Source organism: Mytilus trossulus, chromosome 10 (genome assembly GCF_036588685.1).
Source record: "Mytilus trossulus isolate FHL-02 chromosome 10, PNRI_Mtr1.1.1.hap1, whole genome shotgun sequence".
Taxonomy (NCBI): domain Eukaryota; kingdom Metazoa; phylum Mollusca; class Bivalvia; order Mytilida; family Mytilidae; genus Mytilus; species Mytilus trossulus.
This window is the reverse complement of record NC_086382.1, coordinates 10,398,279-10,422,250: the sequence shown is the minus strand read 5'-3', so window position 1 is coordinate 10,422,250 and position 23,972 is coordinate 10,398,279. Positions and strand designations below refer to the sequence as shown.

General features: G+C 30.9%; 1 protein-coding gene and 1 long non-coding RNA gene across 2 annotated transcripts in view; one reads left to right on the top strand and one right to left on the bottom strand.

The window, feature by feature from the left end:
• Nucleotides 1–23,542, top strand: part of LOC134687689 (1,5-anhydro-D-fructose reductase-like) — a 42,023-nt gene extending 18,481 nt beyond the window's left edge. The window contains exons 9-15 of the mRNA XM_063548148.1: nt 8,678–8,758; nt 9,538–9,654; nt 10,490–10,650; nt 19,557–19,632; nt 20,719–20,802; nt 22,036–22,118; nt 22,761–23,542. Coding sequence (XP_063404218.1) covers nt 8,678–8,758; nt 9,538–9,654; nt 10,490–10,650; nt 19,557–19,632; nt 20,719–20,802; nt 22,036–22,118; nt 22,761–22,800 — 642 coding nt within the window. The 3' untranslated portion in view covers nt 22,801–23,542. The remainder of the gene's footprint in view (nt 1–8,677; nt 8,759–9,537; nt 9,655–10,489; nt 10,651–19,556; nt 19,633–20,718; nt 20,803–22,035; nt 22,119–22,760) is intronic.
• On the bottom strand, nt 14,818–17,158 carry LOC134686836 (uncharacterized). Its single transcript, XR_010101663.1, has 2 exons — nt 17,030–17,158; nt 14,818–15,637 (listed from the first exon to the last, which is right to left on the bottom strand). It is a non-coding gene; the product is annotated as an uncharacterized LOC134686836 (long non-coding RNA).
• Nucleotides 23,543–23,972: the final 430 nt, after the last annotated feature.

Below are 23,972 nucleotides of genomic sequence, written 5' to 3'. Positions count from 1 at the left end.
CCGTACGGTGACCTATAGTTGTTAATGTTTGTGTCATTTTGGTCTTTTGTGGATAGCTGTCTCATTGGCAATCATACCACATCTTCTTTTTTATATTGTAATACTTTCCTTGTTTGACATACATACCACAGAACATTAAACATACAACATGCAATTTGTGGAATTATAAATTATTAATCGAATTTTTTTGATAATTTGTGATTTGTTAATACTTGATCACATGTAATTTGTGTTTACTCAGTTTGACCGCCAATACTGTTTTGTTAGGTTTTTGTAGGTCAAATCAGGATAATGCACAGGGCATACAGCATGGTGTTCAAATAAAAGAGTAGGTCCAGTAAGAGCCCTTTTTGGCCCCACAATATAGCAGTTTTACAAAATTGTTGACATGTAAACTTTTATTGGAAATTGAAATGCTTCTGCTTCATAAATATAGGCTGTTTTTGAGAATACAATACACATATATCGGGTACTAGCATCATTAAATTACTGAAATCTTCTCAATGTTAGCATTTTAGTAAAATTTTAGACGGTTTCCGCCTTAAATGAAAGTGGCCGCATTTGTGTTCATTTAAAATATTGAAATGTAGATTGTATTTGATGAAAATACATAACATATCTGAAGGTTGAATATGAACACGATTGCGGCCACTTACATTTTTGATAAAAATCATTTGAAAAGTGACATGTTTTGGCATATTTGATAGATTTTTCATATTTAAGCTTGAATCGGAGCGTTTTTAATGACTATATCAGTTAAATTCTTTCACATAAACTAATTGTATCAACTGAAATAGACACTTAAGTGTTAAAATGTGTCCAAAATCTTCGTCAGATGAACCTGAAATTTGAGGCCAAAATCGTCCCTTACCGGACCTACTCCTTTTAGGAATCCCACATTTTACATGGTACATGCAAAGGTAATTGATTAATAATGAATAGTAATATATGTAAGGTCAAGGTTGACTGAAGGAGTTGAAACCTTAGTGACTTATACTTTCTGAATGGACAATACCAGAAAAAGTATCGTATATATATTTGCAAATTTTATGTTGAAACTATATTATTTGTACAAAATTACTATTATCAGACTTTCTGAAACATGTAGTATAAAAGAAAGTAAAAACATATTAGCAAATCATTTAACATTCAAATGTCAAAGAAAGCGCGATATATGCAATGGTTAAAAAAAAAAAGACATGAAGATAAACCATAGTCCCCAATACACTACAGGAAAAGTGTCGATTGCAAAACATTGCTTTAGTAAAAACATGTCTTATCAGAAAGAATCAAAGATCTTACTTTACAATCCGTTATCTAAATGACTGTTGAAACATCAGATAACAGATAGCCTAGATGAATATAGTCATTAACAATGAATATTGTTTGAGCATCAAAATCCCAGATTCTGTACCTGGATTGTGGTTGACCTGACACAAAATTTAAACTTACCATGAAAAGCATAATGGGTGCCAAGTGGATCTACCTACCTTTCCAGCTTATCTGACAAAACTCAAACTTTTTTTTTCGGGGGGGGGGGGGGGGGTCGAGTTAATAAGAGTTTTGCTTTATATGCAGTATTTTGAGGTCTGTTTTTTACTTTTCGGTTGTCTATTATACGTTGCAATTTCGTTCGTCGTCCGTTTATCTTGGACACATAAGATTAAAGTGTCATTGATATTATCAGCATCTCTTTAAAGTAATAGCGAATTGGTGAATATATCCTGTGTACTCTAAGACACCATCGGTTTATGGTATAAAATTCATCAATAAAATTAATATGACTGACTTTGAAAGTTTGATTTCTTTAGGATCATATATAGGACAGTTACTCAGAAACGCAGCACTATTTTTTAGTAAAGATACAACACAGGAAACTAGATAAAACGTAAACCAATTAAAACAAAGGTGCACAATTTGCAAAGGCATGACTTCAATTTTGGATGTGATTCCTTGTTAGCGGCAACCCTATATCTTCTACTTCGGAAATCAGGATAGCTTCTTCTCTTTACAACATTTTAAATACCTAAATTTTTTTTATTTAAAATCACCCAGCCGGTGTTCGGCATCTTTACCTTCAGTCTTGACATGAACAATGTCGTTAATCAGAGATCGTACGACTGGTGGGTGATCTATAAAAATATACTTAAGGTTTTTAAGGTGTAACACCACTAATTCAGGCCCGGCCAGAAAGCACATACCAGAAAGTAGTACATATTTAACACAAAAAAGTTCCTACGCATGGACATAACTTTCAAAATATTTAGAATATTTTATCAATCTTGGTATCAAATGAAAGCTGCATGACTGGTGATCATTGTAGAACAATTTTTGACTGATAAATTTGAATAATAAAAAAATGGCATGAAATTTAAAAAGGAGGGTACATTTTGCCTTTTTGTCAGATCGGAAGTACCTGTTTTGGTACATTCGAAGTTCCGGGAACCAGTTCTTTCTTATATGCCATGTAAGGTATGTTGATTTTTTCAGTACAGGACACCAGAAGGTGTTACTTTGACATGCAATGATTGTCACTTTATTTGAACTTAAAATAAAAGAGGTGTGCCTGCTTGAAAGGGAGGAATTTAACCTAGAAAGCAATGGGACCATGAATTAGTGGTGTACTTCCTATTACAGAAAATCACCAGAAATCTAATTTTGAGAAGTTGTACCTATTCCAATGAAAATAAGTCAAATATGATGTTAGTAATCATGTTTAATCATCTTTTTTTGGTCAACCAACCTGCTTAAGGGAAATTTAAGCTCTTAAATTGGCATACTCAATTATGTTAGCCTTTTATGGTCATACAACATGCATGCAGTTAGGACTTGACTCCAAGGTCTTATTTTTGCATTTTTTCTGATTGAAATCCATAAAACATGTATTTTATTACTTGTATATGGAACAGAATAGCTCTTGGTCAAAATAATTTTATGATTTTTTCAAGATTTTTTGTTTTTCTTATGGTAGCCTTTTACAATCTAGGCAAATGGTATATACTCATATAAGAATTCTAAAATCTCACTGTGCATGCAATTTTGAACCAGTTTAGCAAGTTATCTAGCTGAGGGATATATAAATTGCTCTTATTAATCTATGTTTTACCACAGAATTATGGTTCATACAAAAAAAAAGCCCTTTTCCAATTCAAGAAAAAAGGGGGGATAATTTCTCCTTTATGTCTTAAGTTTGGACTAATATATTTTTATTTATTGAAGAACCTCTGATAAAAACATGACTACTAGTAAGCGCATAACTTTCCTAATAGAAATTGATAAATAAAACAATGATATTGAGAATAAAAAAAGTATATTGGCCACAAGTAATATACATATGCAGTTTTCTTTGAATAACCCATATGTCACTACCAGTCCAATTTGAGCTTTAAATTAATAAAACAGTATTTGTACTAAAGCTTTGTATGTTTTTATTGCTTGAAATAGATCATAGAATGAAAAAAAGTAATGCTCAAGTCAATATAGCAAGTTTGGTTCTGTTATAGGTGTAACACCACTAATTCAGGCCCGGCCAGAAAGCACATACCAGAAAGTAGTACATATTTAACACAAAAAAGTTCCTACGCATGGACATAACTTTCAAAATATTTAGAATATTTTATTAATCTTGGTATCAAATGAAAGCTGCATGACTGGTGATCATTGTAGAACAATTTTTGACTGATAAATTTGAATAATAAAAAAGTGGCATGAAATTTAAAAAGGAGGGTACATTTTGCCTTTTTGTCAGATCGGAAGTACCTGTTTTGGTACATTCGAAGTTCCGGGAACCAGTTCTTTCTTATATGCCATGTAAGGTATGTTAATTTTTTCAGTACAGGACACCAGAAGGTGTTACTTTGACATGCAATGATTGTCACTTTATTTGAACTTAAAATAAAAGAGGTGTGCCTGCTTGAAAGGGAGGAATTTAACCTAGAAAGCAATGGGACCATGAATTAGTGGTGTACTTCCTTAAAATGTTAATAGGAAAGAAGCTACCACTATCCCATAACTTTACGTTCCGCTATATAGATGATTGATTGATTAATTGGTTGTTTGATGTTTTGAAATGATTTGCAAATTGTCTACAGATTTAAGAAGGTGTGGTATAGAGTCGTCGAGACAATTTTCCATCAAGTCAAAGTTTGTAAAGGTAAACCATTATAGTCTTTGTTCGATTTAAATCTTGTCGTATGATAAAGACTCGTGTTTATATTCGAAAATTGTTTATTATCTTGAAATTATCATTGGCAATCATAACACATTTTCTTTTTTATATTTTCTAGTCTCATTGGAAATCATACCACATTTTCTCTTTTATATTTTCTAGGTTTTGGTATACTGAACATATTATTTCACATATTTAGATTGGTATATTAAGATGAATGAACTACCCTTTTAGCATTTGTTTGAAAGATATGAAAACTAGTTAATAAGAAAATGAAATGATAAGTCTAACGACAAAATAAAATCAGATGCTAGATAATGAAAAAAACTGGTATAAGAGAAGAGGTTAACAGCTATTAAGTTTGTTCACGATAGATTTATGCATAGACGCACTTCATGTAGCATTCTCAACAGAAAATAGCCATAAAGATGTATGAACGTGATATAACATGAATTAAATTGACTCATATCAATACGGAATGTATATACATATTTGTATACGCTGTAATTTTTATACAGTGAATTATAAATGCGATTCAAGCATTGTTTCACAAGTACACGTCAAAGGAAATTGGTATATTAGGAGATTTAAACTTCAATTCGTAAGTACATGTTGATTGTTAGTTAGTGCCCCTCAAACATTTTCTTCTTCCCCAATTATGATATATACAAAAGTCTTCCAGCTATTCTAGGTGATCTAGTAAAAAGCAAAATCACAAAAATGCCGAACTCCTTGGAAACTCAAAAAGTGAAAGTGCTTAATGAAATGGCAAAATTAAAGCTCAAACACATCAAACGAATAGATAACAACTTTCATATTTCTGACCTGGTGCATACATTTTCTTGTGTAGATAGTTTTTTAGCTACCTTAACCTTTCACTTGTATGGCAGTCGCATACCATAACATTATATTTATAACCATGTGTGAACAAAACAAGCCGACATAATAGGTAAACATTTCAAAATAGGGGTACAACAGTAAAGTTCTATAGGATTGAAATAATCTTTGATGTGGCCTTTGATATAGTTTTATTTTAGTAATTACTTTACTATAGTTAAATATAACTGGTAAGAAAACTAATTTGTGTAGATTTTTCATATCCCTACTGTTGCATTTATCTTATTAAATTATATACCATATTACATTCATGGTTAGTTGAACAATCAGTTTATTAATGGTTGATTCATGTTTCTTTATATTTTTTTGTTGTTTGAAACTTTAATAATCAAAATCACAATTCAATAGACCACTTTCGAGTTATGTCCTTCACCGGAAAAATCGTCAATTATGTGCACCTTTGTAACGTAACTTACCAGATAGAGGAGATCCCCGATCGTCTGCATCCCTGCTCTATTAAAGTTCGTGATCGTCATTATGCATAACAAACTAGCAAGAATATTTTCTTTAATGACAGAAGCGTTGAATATCAATAATAAGAATTTGATTTCCCGAATAATTCGTACAATATAGCATTAGCATTTTTTTCAACCAATCGCTCAACATATGAAAGGAAGTGACGACGTCCATAAACGAACGAATGATGTTCACTAAAACCAAAGTTTTGACGGAAATGCAACGAACTCTAAAGTGAAACCTTTTAACAATTATCGTGAGGTTACCCGTATTAAGGCAGGAAATATTAATAAATTCGATCATTTCCGTCGACTGTTCAATATTGATGTTTTTATGTATGTTAAAAAAGATTGATGTGCGGACAATCCATGCTACTGGGCGATGTTTTAACTATAAATACATTTGTGTTCTGCTTTTACTTTATGAATAGGTTGTCATTTACCCGTAATAGATACTGAGCAGCAATGAATTCTGAACATGTGCTAAGTGAGCAGCATACCTTGAATGATGGGAATACGATACCTATTGTAGCCCTAGGAACTTCGAGAGTAAGAGAAATTCCAATTCCCAATTTTTCATGCATTTGTTTATACTGAAATGGGAATACATGACTATCTCTTTATTTTTTCATAAGCAAATGATAAATAATAATTACGTTATCAATTGCATTTTTGTTTGTTATTTGTTACATGGAAACACATGAAAAAATAAAGATATAAGTCAGTTCTTATCGACCGTCTTTCAATTCTTGCAAAGGCAATACTAGAAAAGTTCATGTGAAGCAGTTAACTTTGAATTGTTAAGATTACTTTCTCTATGTTTACGAAAAATACTCAATAATGAGAGACATATTATTTGTGAGTGTGCGTTTTAGGAATTTGTTATTCCTTTTAAGATCCAAAAAAGTGAAGCTACTGATGTCATTACCACTGCTGCTGAAATCGGTTATCGCCATTTCGATACATCGGAGGTCTACGAGAATACTACCCAATTAGGCGAAGGAATACGGAAAGTTTTACTTTTAGGGAAAGTAAAAAGGAAAGATCTCTTTATAACAGCTAAGGTAAACATTTGACTAGTACTGTTCGTTGAAGCAAAGGTAAACATATTACTAGTACTGTTAATTGAAGCAGATTGTGATCCTTGCAGTTTGAAGTAAAGTAAAATTTAACAAGTGGTCTTCTACAGTTGAATATTGAAAAGTAAAATGCAACAGTAAAATGATAATCATAAATTACTCAATCTATGTTGAGTATTGAAAAGCAGAATATTTGACCGTTATTCAAAGATCTCTCATAAACCAGGCTTTGCATGAACTTAATGTGTTTTCTACAAACACGTCTTCACAAACTGTAAAAAAACATATAACATTAAAAAAAAGGAGAGTGCATATCGATATCATATCATATCCTACTTTTAGCTAGGTCCTTGTTATGAGCAACGTGGAGACATCGAGACTTCATTAAGAGAGCTTTTAGCCATTTTACAGCTAGATTATGTTGATGCGTGTCTCCTTCATTTTCCAGTACAATTCAAGGTAATTTTACTCATATACATGCAACATCATTCGATTAAAAAGGATGAATGATAGTTTCACAATGGGGCATAAACTTTTAAGTTCTTGTTCTCGGCTTTTTTATGTATACCTTACTGAAACGTCTATCCAAATTGCATAAAACCACAATAAACCAGTTTACAACATTGTACAATACATCATGTAATATCATTCGATTGAAAAGGTTGAATTATAGTTTCACAATGGGGCATTAACTTTTTAGTTCTTGTCCTCCGCTTTTTTTTATGTATCCCTTACTGAAACGTCTATCCAAATTGCATAAAGCCATAATAAACCAGTTTACAACATTGTACAATACATCATAACAAAAGTCAAGAAGTCTGAAAAGACCAATTTTTGTCTTGATTTTCATAACCAATTACTCGATATTCTCAAAAAGTATGAATTGTGTCTTAATTTGTGGATAAAATATTCTGACTCAATGCTCTTCAATTTTGTTCTTGTTTGGCTTTATAAATATTTTGATACGAGCGTCACTGATGAGTCTTGTGTAGACGAAACGCGCGTATGGCGTACTAAATTATAACCCTGGTACTTTTGATAACTATTATACTTTATTTGCATGAAATTTACTCGACATATTCTCGATATTCTAAATACTATTTCCATATTTTTCTCAGTACGGCCTGACATATACTGAACATCTTGACATATGCTTGATATTACTTGACAATTTAGAAGTTTACAAACCCCGACTAATACATTTTAATATACATTGTTTATATTTTGCTTGTAATTTCCAGTTACACTTACTACAACAAAGTTGGGCATGTTAATATTTTTACTATTACAAATGTCAATATATAATGGTTTTATAAATATAAAAATGAATATGAAAATATCATCAAATACAAATGTGAGTAATACTTTATGACCAATTATATGTGGGTTTCTAAATAAATACAGATGTTGATTTATAAATATTATAATAACGTGCTCTATTTTTTTTAAATGATTTAAACTATCGACATTTATATCACTATTTATGCATAATCGTCAATGTTGAAATGGTTGATAAACAATTAGTGTTCATGTACCAGCATGTTGTTTTGTTTCAAAATAAGCAATGTAAATGTGATAAAACGTTAAGTTTGTCATGAATGTGTAAATACACTATTCAGACGAACTTTATACGGTCGAGATAGTGTCGAGACATACTAAGACATCTTTACGACCATCACAAATGTGTCATACAAATATAAATGAAAAGAATTTTGTTAATACACAGCTGTATTTCTGACTTGTTTTGATAATGTGATGCGAGCTGTTTGTTGATATTGTATACAAACTTAAAAATATAGCGGAAAAAAGAAAAGAAAATAACAGTACACCCATTTTAATAAAACAATTAACAAATGGCCAAGAATGGGCTAGAGCAGAGCAAGACCTCGACATCTAGATAGAGTTTGTCAATCGCGACAAATCCTAGGGTTACAACGATACTTTAGATTTATTTTATTTAATTGATAAAGTGTTATATTCATTTTAAATAATGATAGTGTAAATACAAATACAGTGATGCTTAAACCATAAATTTAAATTTAGATGATAATTATTACTGATGTTTTTTTTATTCTCAGAAAACAGTAAAACAACGTGACGCTACGATTCATTGGGGTGAATATTTAAATGGAAGATGTGATCATGAGCAACTATGGAAAGTATGAGTCAGATGTACTCAATATTTTTATGTGTTAATACTGGGTTTCTTACAGTTGTTGTCAATTTAAAAAAAAAAATCGAATTTATTGAAATATTAACTATGATCACATTATTCAGGCGAAAATTAATGACTGCAGAATGGCATCGGCTAATTGTTACTAAATTTACATTACAGGAAGTCCGGTAGATCTAGTGATTTTAAGATACTTTAATGTATACAAAAAATGTATACGGAATTGTATATGTGAATGGAGCACATTTGACACATTTCTCACTGAAATTAATTTAAAATAAAAACTATTTTCAAAATTACAAAATACATTTTTTTCTCTCTGAAATGAATAACAAAATAAAAATGTTTTATGATCTGTTTTCTTATACACGCTTATTCGAGACAAAAACAGATGTTAGATGTTTTTTATTAAATCATTTTTGTCTATTGCATTTTTTTCACATTTATTTACTATTGTTTACCGACTCTAAAATGTGTTATCATGTTATTTCGGATTTCATATCAAAGGAGATTTAAGGTACACTATATTTACGGTTGTCCTACTGACCGTTTAAATTCATAACCGTTAGGTATTTGGTAATTTCTAAACCACAAAAACTTTCTTAGAAGTATGAAATAATCATCTTATTATCTTTTTATTCGCATACTCTCATCTTTTTATTTTTGTTTCTGTTTCTGTTTTTATTATTGTATTTCAAATTCCAGCTTCTTGTTGGCTTTTTGAATTTTCCGATAAATATAAGTATGATTTTTTTTCTAAAACAGGAAATGGAAGATGCAGTTAAAATTGGTCTAACACAATCTATAGGCTTGTCTAACTTTAATCAACAACAAATAGAGAATGTATTACAGAAATGTAAAATACCTCCTGCTGTTCTACAGGTATTATATATTTTTTTCTGTTTCTGTTTTCAATGTATGTGTCTAAATCAAGTATTACATTTATACACTTCATGGCAGAACAGACGAAAGTAATAAATACAATGCAATAAAAATATCAATATGATTCAATAAAGCAAAGATAGGTAAACATTATCTCGAAGTAATATTTGTTGTAATAAAATGAACAGAATCTTCTATCCGTGATTGCTCTGAATAAGTTTTACATCTCTTCAAAATTATCAGTGCTTTGAAAATATAATTGTAAAAGTGTATCAATTTTGGGTTCTTGATCTTTTTAATTTATCTACACGTTATTATAGCTTTGATTGCTCTTTTATATAAAACTGTTTGTAAAGTAATCATTATGATGCCATTTATAATTATAAATTTCATAGAAATATTGACTTAATTAATTGTCGGTTTTCACTTTATGCGTAGTACATTTCCAACATGCCCCATTTCAAGTAGTTGATACATTGTGATATCTGACTATTATATGTTCATGGGGATATTATTTAGAAAAAACTGATCAAGTTCTATGGTAACTTATTGCCTCAATCACACTTTCAAATTAAATTACTATTTTAATTAGGAGGATTAAGAGTAAAGAAACAAACGTTGAAGTACTTAGTTACCTTTTTTTTCTTTAATGCTTGGAACTGTGTTTGTTAACGTCGATGCTTAAATCTTGAACATTATAACTTGTTTCTATACAAATCGCATTGGCAACAAAGTAAGAAAACCATGAAACCGGCCGTTCCATGTGCTTTCTATTAAAAGATTATCTGTTAGTCTAATATCAAAGTATAACATTACAATATTGTACTGATTTCAGACAGAATGTCATGCTCATTTACAAATGACAGACCTTGTCAAATTTTGCCAGGATAAGGACATATTTGTTACAGCCTTCGCACCACTGGGATCTCCTGGTCTTTCTATGCATAAATCTAAATATGGAGCAAACTTCAAATATTTTACAAGCCTAGGAAACAGGTACAGACTCATATCTCTTTAAAATTGAAATTTAGTGTGCGTATTGCTGTGTGTTTGATCATTCTCCTATTGCTATATGTATAGGGGAGAGTTAAGTTATAAAGACAACGGTAAATTTCCCCCACATTTTTGCGCCTGTCCTAAGTCAGGAGCCTCTGGCTTTTGCAAGTCTTCTATGTTTTTCATTATAGTTCATTGACATGTTTTTAAGTTTGATGGACGTCCATTTGCATTGAACTAGAACACATTTTTTTAGGGGTCAACTGAAACCCGCCTTCAGGTGTAGGATTTCATGCTGTGTTGAAGACCCATTGAAGGCATTGGGCCGTTTTCTGCTCTTAGGTGGGGTTGTTGTCTCTTTTACACATTCCCAATTTTCGTTCTCAAACTTACAAATCGAACTAATTTATTTCGTTGACTTACGTACAAACCACGCATTTTTCTATTTTCTTTTGTGTCACCGAGTTCATTTGCATGATTTTCAATTAAAGCAAAAAAGTACATAGGATTTTTTATTTTCACACAATTTGATTTGGAAGAACGACCGACATACTAAGTGGAACAATTACTAACACAATTCTACATTTATTTAAATAATGATAATTTTGTATTTGTTACTAAATACATCAAATAAAATCATAAGAAACCTTATCTTAATTTGTATCCAATTTTTAGAAATATATATGTGACTCTAGTTTTTTTTACGTCGATACATTCGTTTGACAGACACACAGTTCGTAATTCGATAAACAAAAGCTAATCTTGTGTACCGTCCTAAATGAATTTTAGTTATTCGTTGTTGTTCTGTGGTTAACATGCACTAGTAGCACGATTTCAGTCTGAAACGGTCATTTTGGTCTGATCATATCTTAATTGACTGGATTTACCGCTAGAGAAAAACGTCACGACTTGTCAGATCGTTAAGTTACCCGTTCCGATCGATAGTCTCGTTAGGTAAATCAGTCCGTTAAGGCATGTCAAGATAAATCAGACTGAATCTTCTAGCGAGCTGTTCAGATCCGTTAAGACCGTGTCAGACCAAAACAGATTAAATCTCAAAATTAACGTTCAAAAGTGTCAGACCATGTTTAGATCCGTTCAGTATCCCGGTATGATACCACGAGTTACGCCCCTTCTGCTTGATTAGTGCATTTTAGATTAATTATATATGTATTTGAAGTATGAATAAAATAGAAAAAAAAGTAATTAAAGATTAAATTCTCTGTTGATTCTTTATTACTGTTGTACCTTGTGGAGGAACTAATAAATAATTCGTCTATATATGTTGCTTATTTTTTAATAAATATTAGTTTATTTATTTATATTAACTATAAATTGCAAGGACGCATGGTAATTATATAGGTACACATAAACATGTTTGCCATACATTTAACCTTAAAATGTTGAGAACCCTTTGAGAACATATTTGTATTTGAAAATCAGAAACGTAAAAATCTTAAACATAACATAAAAAAGGCGATGTTGTATAACTGCCAACGAGACAATCAATAAAAATTAACACATGCGTATTTTTTGTTTTAATTCGTATTCTGTTGATATGTCCTACTTTACTATTACCGTTGGAGCTGGGGGTTTTTTTATTATTATTTTCGTCCTTATTACTCTGTTAAACTCAGAATCCTTTCTATTATCATAGCTTTGTACTGTACAACATATCATTACACAATTATTCATTTTACACAACGGTGCGTCTAAAGACCACTAAGGTCGCCAACGTCCATGAAGCTGATCACGATACTGCATTCAGTCTTAGTCGAGACAGTGTTTAAACTATAAAGTACTATCGTATAAAGATTTTCATTCAAATAATTAGTGTATATATATATCCTGATGATTATTGTCTAACCCATATGCACAAGTATGCCTTTGTAAACTGATATCAAACTGGTTGAAAACTACAGTAGTGGTTTTGATAAATCCCAAGGACGCCACATGATTTTTTATCAATTCAATCGTTTTTCGTACTAGTAAATATAAAGCAGTAATAGAAAGTGGACAAATCAAAATCATGATTTATTGGGTGTTTTTTTTTCGGAATTTACTCATGTTTTAGTGAAGCCTTTTGTAACGCATCTTTGTCGGAATAAAAATAAAAACAAAAAAGTTATAAATATATATATTCATTTTGTCTTCATGTCTCTTACATAAAAATTTTACCAAGCTGACTACACCCTTACTTATTAGTTGGCGCACATCAACATTAAAACCTATGGCAAATAACAATAACGGGAAATAAATGAAACAAAAGCAAAATTATTTGTCCTTTAATCATTTTAACTTTTAAATAAGAATAACACATTTTATTATAATAATCAAGTATTAAATCTTTTCGATACAATTGTTAATTGCTTAAATTAAAGAATATATGATTGTTTAATCAGTTGTTATATTATTTGGCACGTGTCAATGGGTTCATTGATTTTCGGTATATCAAAGAAAAATGGGCACGTGCCTAGAAAATGTTGAATATCTTTTTTATTTATGATTATTTTTCTGTTAAATTTGAAATTTATGCATTAAATAACAATCTTTAACATAATATGTGAAATTAACACGTATAACAGTAGTCCTTCTAGTCCTTAGTGGCATTGTATAGTCCTTAGTGCACTAAGGAGTCCTTAGCAGTGTTTAGACGTACCGAAAAATCATGAAAATAATCTTTTCTATTTTTGAAAAGTGTTGAAGGCAAAAGGATTGATCATCTAAAAAAATACACTCAAATTCAGCACAAACAACTCAAAGGATGCGCTGACTGGACAAGTCAATCCATTCATGTAACCATGCTATGACAGCCAGTTAAAAAAAAAATAACCTCAAACCTTCCTGGTCTGTTTACAAGGGTAGACCATGGGGATGGGAAACAGACATTCTTTAAAATGTGGCCTTATTCATATTTTTTTTTATTGAAATTCTGTAATAAGAAGATTTTACTAGTCTATAAGTATCACATATACTTTACATTATCAATAATCCATTAAAAAAAATTCCAGTCAAAACAACCATGCCAGACAGAGATGACAAATAATGTACACTTTACAGTTCTTCCATACCCCAAATTTATGGTTAACCGTTTATAGAAACCATGGTAACAGAGAAACAGACTAAACATAAAAAACATGAAAATGGTGTCATAGTCAGATGAAATCAGCTAATAAAAAATGTCAAACATGTTCACCTTACATTCGTTCCATATGCCAAAAATAGTGATCCTATACATGTACAATGTAGTTACATGTAATAGCAATTTAAAACATTCATGACCTTCTGCTGTTGTCTGCTCTGTAGTCGGGTTGTTGTCTTGTTGGCACATTCTCCATTTCCAGTCTCTAATTTTATTACAAAGTATATGAGAAACAAACCTTTAATCCACTAACATGTTTAACACCACCATATTATTTATGTATGTGCCTGTCCCAAGTCAGGAGCCTGTAATTCAGTGGTTGTTGTTTGTTATGTGTGACATATTTGTTTTTTCGTTCATTTTTTTACATAAATAAGGCCGTTAGTTTTCTGGTTTGAATTGTTTTACATTGTCTTATCGGGGCCTCTTATAGCCGACTATGCGGTATGGGCTTTGCTAATTGCTGAAGGCCGTATGGTTATCTATAGTTGTAAATGTTTGTGTCAGTTTGGTCTTTTGTGTATAGTTGTCTCATTGGCAATAGTACCACATCTTTTTTTATAAACTAACCATGTTAACATTGTATTAAACTGAAATAACCTTAATCACTTAAATTATCCATGAAATAAAGTCAAGGTCAGGTCAACCTAACCTGATAGACAAGTAGACCTTGCAAGATACTCATATACAATAAAATGTATCCATTACATATAATAAAATGTAAAGTATAAGAGATCACTTTACGGATTAAATAACAGTATATTTTACATGCAGTCACTGAATCATGAAAATGAGGTCAAGTACAATGGACATGATGATATAATGACAGACTGAAACATCATAACATATTAGCTACTACTACATGTATCTGAATACAAGACAAGAAACATCCAGCTCTTTTAGCTTTTAAAATGTAAAGCTCTATAAAAATAGCTTACATCATCCCCCTAAGACTGTAATACATATTTCTTGCATACAACCAACTTTCATGACTTTCGTGTATGGCGAGACAAAATAAAATGATACTTTGAAGTACATGTATTGTTTAATATGTTCGACTACTACATGTACATGTACTAGTATAAAATGCCAGTTTTAGAATGAACAGTAATTTAGAAGATTATCAAAATACATGAAGATACATCATTGTACATTCAGACTATTATAACTACAAATGTATACAGCAAGCTGTCATTTGACTCTAACCAACAACTGTACCAGGGCTGTAAAGCTTGTCTAGGTTGGTGAAACTTCCATCATCATGCATATGACACTAAATAATAGTGACGGACCGTGACAGACCCTCATGGAAGGTCAAGAAGGTTTAACACACCATGGTGGTACATGTAGCCAACAGTAGCAATGGCAGCATAGAAATTCTTATTATATCCAAATTCTTTAATATTTTAAATGAATAATTATCCAAGGTGAATTCAGATAACCAGAATATACATGTATGATCATGATGATGCACTTTTAGTATTGACAATGATTGCAAGATAATCACAGAAACCATGAATTTCCATTATTCCAATTTCCTGCATTTTTTTCTATGAATTGTAAGTTTGCTATTTGTTCAATTCACAATTTCCTTTTTGTACAATCAGAACATCCCATCAACATCATGGCATAATGCTGTTAGCTTTATCAACCTTATTTTTTCCAAACGCAATAAGTAACTCAAAATTATGAATGAATCCACCATTTCACAATTTACAGCTACAGGTACAAATGAGGTACCGTATTTGAGTAATTTAGTGACACTATATATTTCCTATGTATACATGATATATGCCCCTTCATAATTTGGCTGGGAATCATGCTCAAACCAATGTGATATCTTATCTACAAAAAAAATATACATTAAGAATTAAGTATTTATTACATGTATCTAAAATTAAATAAGTCAATAGCATTAATACTATTTCATATATAACTACATGTATTTGATTTGTCACAATTGTAGTATAAATAATAATTTAACAAATTCTTTTAATAATACTTTTTTATTTTAAAATAGAATTTGTTGAATATTACTACAAACATGACTAAGCAATTAGTAAAAATGTATGTATAGATTATAACATGCCCTTTTCCATATTGGCCCTGGTATCATCCCAAGACTCTCATATTGGCCTTGAGGCTTTAGCCGAGGGCTGATATGGGTTGAGGGATGATACCCGGGCCAATATGGAAAAGACATGTTATAATCTGTTTATCACATATTTCAGTTCTGCAGAAAAGAGAAAAAAAGGTCAATTATAACAATTTAATGAAACATAAAATGTAAAACTTAAACGTTTTATCACAAATGTGGCATTAAGGAGGCAATGACGTCACATCATTTGGAATCAGGGTACAATATTAATATACTCTTTTTTTGCCCCATGCAATTTTGAGGTTATTGCATATGCAAAACTTAAGGTATTCATTACAAATACATGAAATATGTGATAAATTATAATTAGTGTACATCACCCACCAGTGGCTATATAAATAAGTACATCATCATCATAACATGTGAAGATTGGTTGGTTATGGGTTATAAAAAAATCCAGTGACAAATATTTCATGCAAATTTTAGGACGTGACAGTTATCAATACATTATTAGACATACAATACAAAGAATTCCAAATTTTTCTATACTTGATAATCAGCATAAATTTATTTATTTATTAAACTGTGAAGACTATCAGGTCCTTAATGCTGTTGGTAAATTTATAAAAGTGAATAGGAGTTAGTAATTGTATTGTATCTGTATGTCAAAAAAAATGTTTGTATCTATGCAAATCAATATTCTTTTTTCCCCCTTATTCATGTATGCTCTGTGTGCGCCTTGTGGGCCCTTAATTGGAAATAAAATATGTTCTGTTCTATAAATATGTAGGGTTACTCGATCAGGGGGTTAGGTCTTGTAATAGGCCATCCCGCACAACCAAACCATTGTAAATACCCCACATGTTAGGCAATAAACAGGTGTGGATCCAGCCCTTTTCAAATCATGCATTGATCATCCAAAAAAAGGAGGGGGTCCAATCACAGGAAGAATTTTTTAGCAAGCCCAAATTCTTACTTTGCCTTTGAACAAGTTACTGTGCAAGAATGTTGTGTATTAGAAAGTCGATTCATACCTGTATGCACAAATGTAACAAATGTAAACATTTTCCCTTCAACTGTTCAATTTCTTGGCCGGATCAATGATTTATTCTCATGTCTGATAGGCATGTTCTACTCACCAATTGTAATTTCCAGTTCAGCTATAAATATTGTGCTGCATGCAGTGTCCATCTACCATGTCAACGATTTTGTGCAAAATAAGTTTGCCATTTGAAGCGCTGACAGACACTGCCGACATGCGAGAGGTATCTTAATAAAGAGGGTACGGTAACGTTAAATCGTTTACGGGCGTAGAATTATTTTCCGTTTTTAATAAAACTTGTCAGATTTGATTGATTATCGTCGGAAAATTTCCCTAATGGATAGTAATTTAAATTAAACCTATATATATAACCTGGTTTTTAAATGTACTTCAGGTACACTGACGTATAAACATTTTTTTGATAATTTATCAAACCTATTTCAAATATATGTAAATTGAATGATTTCATAAGCCTTTTTCTGCTATATAAATATTCAAACTTTATTTTTTAACGCAGTCTTCTGGAATGTAATAAAAAAAAATATTGAGGCTCTCGAATTATAGACACATTAAAAGTAAAGATGGAAAGTCAAACGCATGAGTCTGGCAAAAATGAACAGACAATAAACGGAAAACGATAAAAGATATAGTTTTTCCCTGCCTCAAATTTTATACTAAAATGCAATTTATATAGCTAACATTAAAAGTTAAATGAGAATGCATTCATTTACAATATTAAAAAATGTTACATCTTAAATTTGATTAAACATATTAAGATTACGTTTTCAAGTGTTCACGGCCGACATCCGTAATTATTTAATAAGGGTGTAAAAATGATCTGTTGCGTCAAGATGACACATTTTTCACCACTTCAGTCTCACTCTGTAATTGCATAACCATGTATTGCAATCACTTGTTAACCATAAAATATAAAGGCTCAGGTGCTTTTATTAAATAAATAAATGTTATTTCGCAATCTGTTGATTTTTTTAGTCAATTCGCGGCGGTTTGTGCAGCAGTATGTCTCTGAGCTACTTTTTAAAATATATAAACAAAATTGTTAAATTATATATATATTAAATAGGAAGAAGTAAGAATTCAAATTGAGTATTTTTTTTATTTAATTAACATGATTAAAGGGACGTGATAGACTCTCAGTTAACATAAACCGTCTTCTTTCTATTTTTTTTAAATTTTATTCTTAAAAGGGGAGCAACCCCTGATAACCAACGGGAAAGTTTAACTCGTCTTGTGTCCAAATTATTAAAATCTGAACACGACTGGACACGGTCTGACAACATCTTGACGTAACTTTGTATCCATGGTCTGTTTTGGTCTGACACAGTCGTAACGGATCTAAACAGCTCGCTAGAAGATTCAGTCTGATTTATCTTGACATGCCTTAACGGACTGATTTACCTAATGAGACTATCGATCGGAACGGGTAACTTAACGATCTGACAAGTCGTGACGTTTTCCTCTAGCGGTAAATCCAGTCAATTAAGATATGATCAGACCAAAATGACCGTTTCAGACTGAAATCGTGCTACTAGTGATGTCGAAATGGACTATTACATTATTTTTTTATGTTTGTCTCTGTCTTGAGTCTTCTCGCATTTATTCATACTGTATTCCCATAATGTAATGTTGTCATTTTAGCGGTATATTTTACAATACCATCAAAACGCGAGCTTTGGCTAGCCACAAAACAAGGTTCAACCCACCATTGTTTCTTATAATGTCCTGTACCAAGTGAGAAATATTGCAGTTGCTATCTATTATTTCGTTTTCATGTATTTTGCATTGTCGTTAGTTGTTTTTCGCTGTTTTCCTTTCAAAGATGGTGTGTGTTCCCTCGGTTTTAGTGTGTAACCCGGATTGGTTTTCTCCCAATTGATCTATGAACTTTGAACAGCGGTATACTACTGGAGTCGATTTCACAACAAAAACTTACGGCTAGGATTGATCGTAATTATACTGAATTGTCACTCAATCTTAATCGTAAGTTTTTTTTGTGAAACCGACTTCTGTTGCCTTTATTTATCGTTGGAAGAAACTAAGAAAGTTCAGCTTTTACGTGTTACTATGATTACATGCAATAAAAGAGTACATAATGTCTACAACTAAAGGATATCATTAATGGAAAGTAATATTTAGCGTAATAAACAAGTCGACTTAATTCCCTGGCAAAACATGTTTGCTCAATCCTTCCTTTTTGTTTAGTGTTTACATGGATAATTTCAATTAGTGAATAGGAATTTCTGAACAACATGTCATATTAATAATGAAAGAGGTATTTAACTGGTAGTTGACCACTTTATTTTCATTCTTAAAAGTACGATATTTTGTTTCTACCTATTCATTGCATATAATACGTTTAATATAAACCAAGACAATATAAAAGGAAAGCTAAAAATATAGCATATAGTACTCCAGTATAGAAATTATTATGGCATGGCATCGGTTTAAAATGTTACTTATACTAAAAGCAGGCCCAGGTTACAACTGACCTACACCGAAATGATAATTCATAATGGTAACTACTGTTATACATGTTATCTGTAAAATGAGTACATTTTGTTTAATTACAACATATGAAATGTCATTACATATACTTTTTGTAGTAACCAGCCGTGTGATATATACCATGAAAGTATAGTGCTTGATTTAGCAAAACAGCGTGAGAGAACACCAGCGCAGGTTAGTGTACTTGTTTTAACATTATACACACCCTGGAGTACTTATATATAGAGATCGTTGGTATGATTTAATTGATTGAGTGATGATGTTAAACGCCACCATCTTGCTCGCTTCGTCGGTGGTAAATTCAAATTTTAAGTAATGACTGGCGAGTGACCGCTGTAAATGAAATATTTAAACTATTCGACCACATACAACCCTACAAAGGCAATGAATGTATCTGGAACAAAATAAATCTTGTATATAAATGATCTATTTAAACCATTCGACCACATACAACCTTAGATCTACAATAAAGGTATCTGGTACAATGAAATTTGTGTATATAGCAGACAGTATTATCTTAATCAATAAAGTAAACATTTTTCATCTAGAAAATAAGGAAAATGGATGATTTAGATAAATTGTCAAGGGTTTTCTATTCTGACACATTGATTGCATACATATGATGTTATGAATCTATAAACTTATAACCTTTCATAAATACATCAGTCAAAAGAAAAAATGATTTTGATTATGACACGAATGACTAAATCTCATACCAAAGATTGAGTGATTTCAAATTGTAAATCGGCTTAGGAAAATATATTATTCTACCTTTTGTATAATGCAGAGTGCACTTATAATCCCGAGATAAGAAATACTGGCTGCACACATCGACAAATCAAGATAAGCCATACTCGTCATTAACCATGAAACCCTGTTGTCTTTATAAAATGGCTGAGTCCATAATTTCTAACGATTGTTTGTAACCTTCATGACACAGCTAGACCAATTTAGAATTTCAGATTAATTGATGAACGAAATCAAAGGGTTGACCATATTGTCAATACATCTGTTCTTGTGATGTCCCAAGCGCATGCTATCATTTTGATTTTTGTGCGTATTGAAGAGCAATCGGTCGTATCAAACAATAGCGAGTAAAATATTCATAGATTCTCCAAAATTAAAAAATTACTTGATCACCAATTAGATTCCTTTCAGTTAAGTAGGATTATGAATATGAAATATTTTCTATTTAATTATTAACCAGACATGTTTTTCTACATCTATACTTGTATCACGTATTACTATGATTTCTTGTAGATTCTTTTACGGCATCTCATCCAACGTGGTATAGGAGTTCTCCCAAAAAGTTCTAACCCGGAAAGATTAAAGGAAAATATAAATGTAAGAATAAATTGGAATATGTGAAATCATAAAAATACCGAACTCTAAGAAAAATCTTAAATTCATTTCAAAAAGGGACGAAATATGTCAAAGGGACAGCCAAACTCATAGATTGAAAATAAACTGACAACGCCTTGGCTTAAAATAACATAGTGGCAAAATAAACACATCAAACACACCAAACAAATGAAAAACAACCGCATAGTCATGATTTGGTATGAAATGCATATATATCATTGTTTCTCTTTGTATAAACAAGGATATATCTGTAAAATAAAAATAAAATACTTTGATCTGTCAATTTTTTTTACTAATGAATCAGTGGAGAAAAATTAATAATAAACATGGTTTTATTCAGAATTTGATATTGCTTTTGGTGGGAAAAAATATTGAGTTGATTAATATATGATTATTTATTTGGTAAAATTTTAAACATACAACATGAGGACTACTTACTTGAACATAATAACTTCAATTTGTATCTCCCTTGTTCTGTCAAAAACAATTGTAGAACTTTGGAGACAGGGCAATAATCAAAACAACTTCTACGGACGCCATCATGATTTGTTTGACAATTATGGAATACATATGTCACCAAGCATGTCTTGCACCATTATAGCCATAGTCACGTTCTCACAGAGCAGGTAAAAACAACTGTCATATTCAGAGGAAATGGCAACAATTCTGATTCAGCAGCCAAAAATGCGTTAACTTGCATCACAGACATACAACACAAATAACTAACAAATGGGGGAACACATATATAACTAAATCTAACAAAGATGCCTACAAAAATGTTGCTACAGTTGATAATAAACAAACTGATCGTAATTACCAGGATTAAAATATTTTACAGTAGACACTCGCTTTGTTTTCAAAAGACATATAAGTGACGCTTGAATCAATAAAGGTAAACATTATGTACGAAGCTTATGAGTATTGAGGACTCAAATTCGTAAATGTTTTTTTTTCAAAATACAACAAAGATGTCAACAAAAATACTTTGTAAATGATGGTAGATTGCCAAAGACGTCGATAATCATTTTTATTGTTGATAGCAGATAACGTATAAAGTATACACTTTCTCGATAAAGTACAAATTAAGTAAAATGTAAATACATGTACAATGTAAACACATTTAAAAAGCATCGAATCCTTCAAAATTGAATATTGTGTGGCTGTCAGTTATATAATGCACTCAAAAACAATTTCAAAATTTATTTTATTTCAAAGATCTTCGATTTTGAACTGACAAAATGTGACATGGATTCAATGAAGAAGTTGGAAAAAGGTCGACGAATATTTTCCTTTGGTTTGTGCGTAACTATATTGTTTCTTGTTAATGTTTTCTAAACACATTATAACTTTTTTCAAATTCAAATATTTATTGTCATATAAACTCTGAACAATAAGTTTTTGACAAATAATACAAACATACACAAAATACATTTAACAAACAAATTACGGTTTCGAAAATACAAATTTAAGTATTGAATAATCCCATAGTTGTAAATAATAGTTTTTCTAATTTATGTGCTATTTCATATTTTTTTACCGTTGTGAGAAAAAATTTCTCCTTAATAGTGATCTCCTCTCGAATTCAGATCTATACAAACATTTAATAACTCCAACGTTTTATTTGTACCGTCTTCTGCTCTTCAAGAAAAACCAAAAACAAACATTTTAATACAATAGAATTCATTTCAGTTCCATTGCATAAGGCTTTTTTTTATTCATAGTTGAGGTCTTATATAATTATCTGTTAGGCAGATTAAAGATATTGTATCATATACTGCATTTCAATCATTAATACGATTACCCTTATACATCTGTTGTTTTACTATATTATATATAAATATGTATCGTGAAATAACATATACGAAGATCTAGATATTGTCAACTTTCTAATTATAATTATATTTCGATCGTTTTTTATAACTTTTTTGTTCTTTTTTCAGTCTGAAAGAACATCCACAGTATCCGTTTACAGAAACATAAAATAACTGCGTGTTGCTAAGAGGGAAAATAAGTCAAAAAGATAGACTTTTAACAAAAAGTTAGATTAAGGTTACATGTTTATTCTCTTATAGTTTTTGTTGTATAAATATACTTAAATATACTTATAGACTGAACTACATGGAAATGATTTTTGTTCAAACCGATAACTTATAAATGAATTTCTATATCTTATATTGTATTTTTTTTTATCAATTTAAATGTGTAATATAATATCAAAATAGGTAATTTTGAGTCAATTGAATCAAAAGCAAAGAACTTATCAACATCGAGGGTCTTCGTATGCTGCCTCGTGAAAACTATTTTTTATAATGAACTCCTCTTCCAATTCTTCATTGTTCATAAACATTATGTGTAATCTGTCATTTGTCAATTTCTTCCATGTTAGATTAACCTGACTAAAAAGGCAAATAAGGGATATTGCCGTTTTTGATAATTTGTTATCGCTTTCCGTTGTAAGTTGTTCGTCGTCGTAGTCGTTCGTTATGCATTTGCTTTTATAAAACTTGGTAAAGAGTTTTGACCTCTAGGTATATATATAACAAGTTTAAGTTGCGCATGCCAAACTACTTAAACTCACAAAGCTTAATTCTCTGTTCGTGCGATGTTTATTGTCATAAAAAACGAAATTAGAAACTATAGATGATTATGTGATCTTCAACCATAAGCAAAACCCATGCCTTGTTTGATTTTTGGTTTCTGGTTTTTATAGAGGAGTCGATAGTTGGTGGTTTATGTATTCTTTTGACCTGTGTGTTAACGTTGTTTATGGTTTATTCGTTGTATTGTATGCACCCTGACAGAAGGGATGCCGCAGCAAAATCTAAGGTCAAAGTATGATAGTTAAGAAATTAAAACACATTCATTTCAATTATGTTAGTTTTATCTCTATGATCATTCTACGTTTTTTTTACATTTAAATCGAATATCAATAACAAAATTTTGACTAATTCGAGATTTCAGATTTTGAAATATTTGTATTTTTCATTTCAAAATCGCCGTATTATACGACAATACGTATTAGAAGCATTACATAAGATATAATCACAAGTAATACAAAGTAAAGATATGGTTTTATTACTTATATTGCTTAGACAATCATCCATCAGAGATCCAGAGGTCGAGGACGTAATCAAATAGCAATACAATCTTCA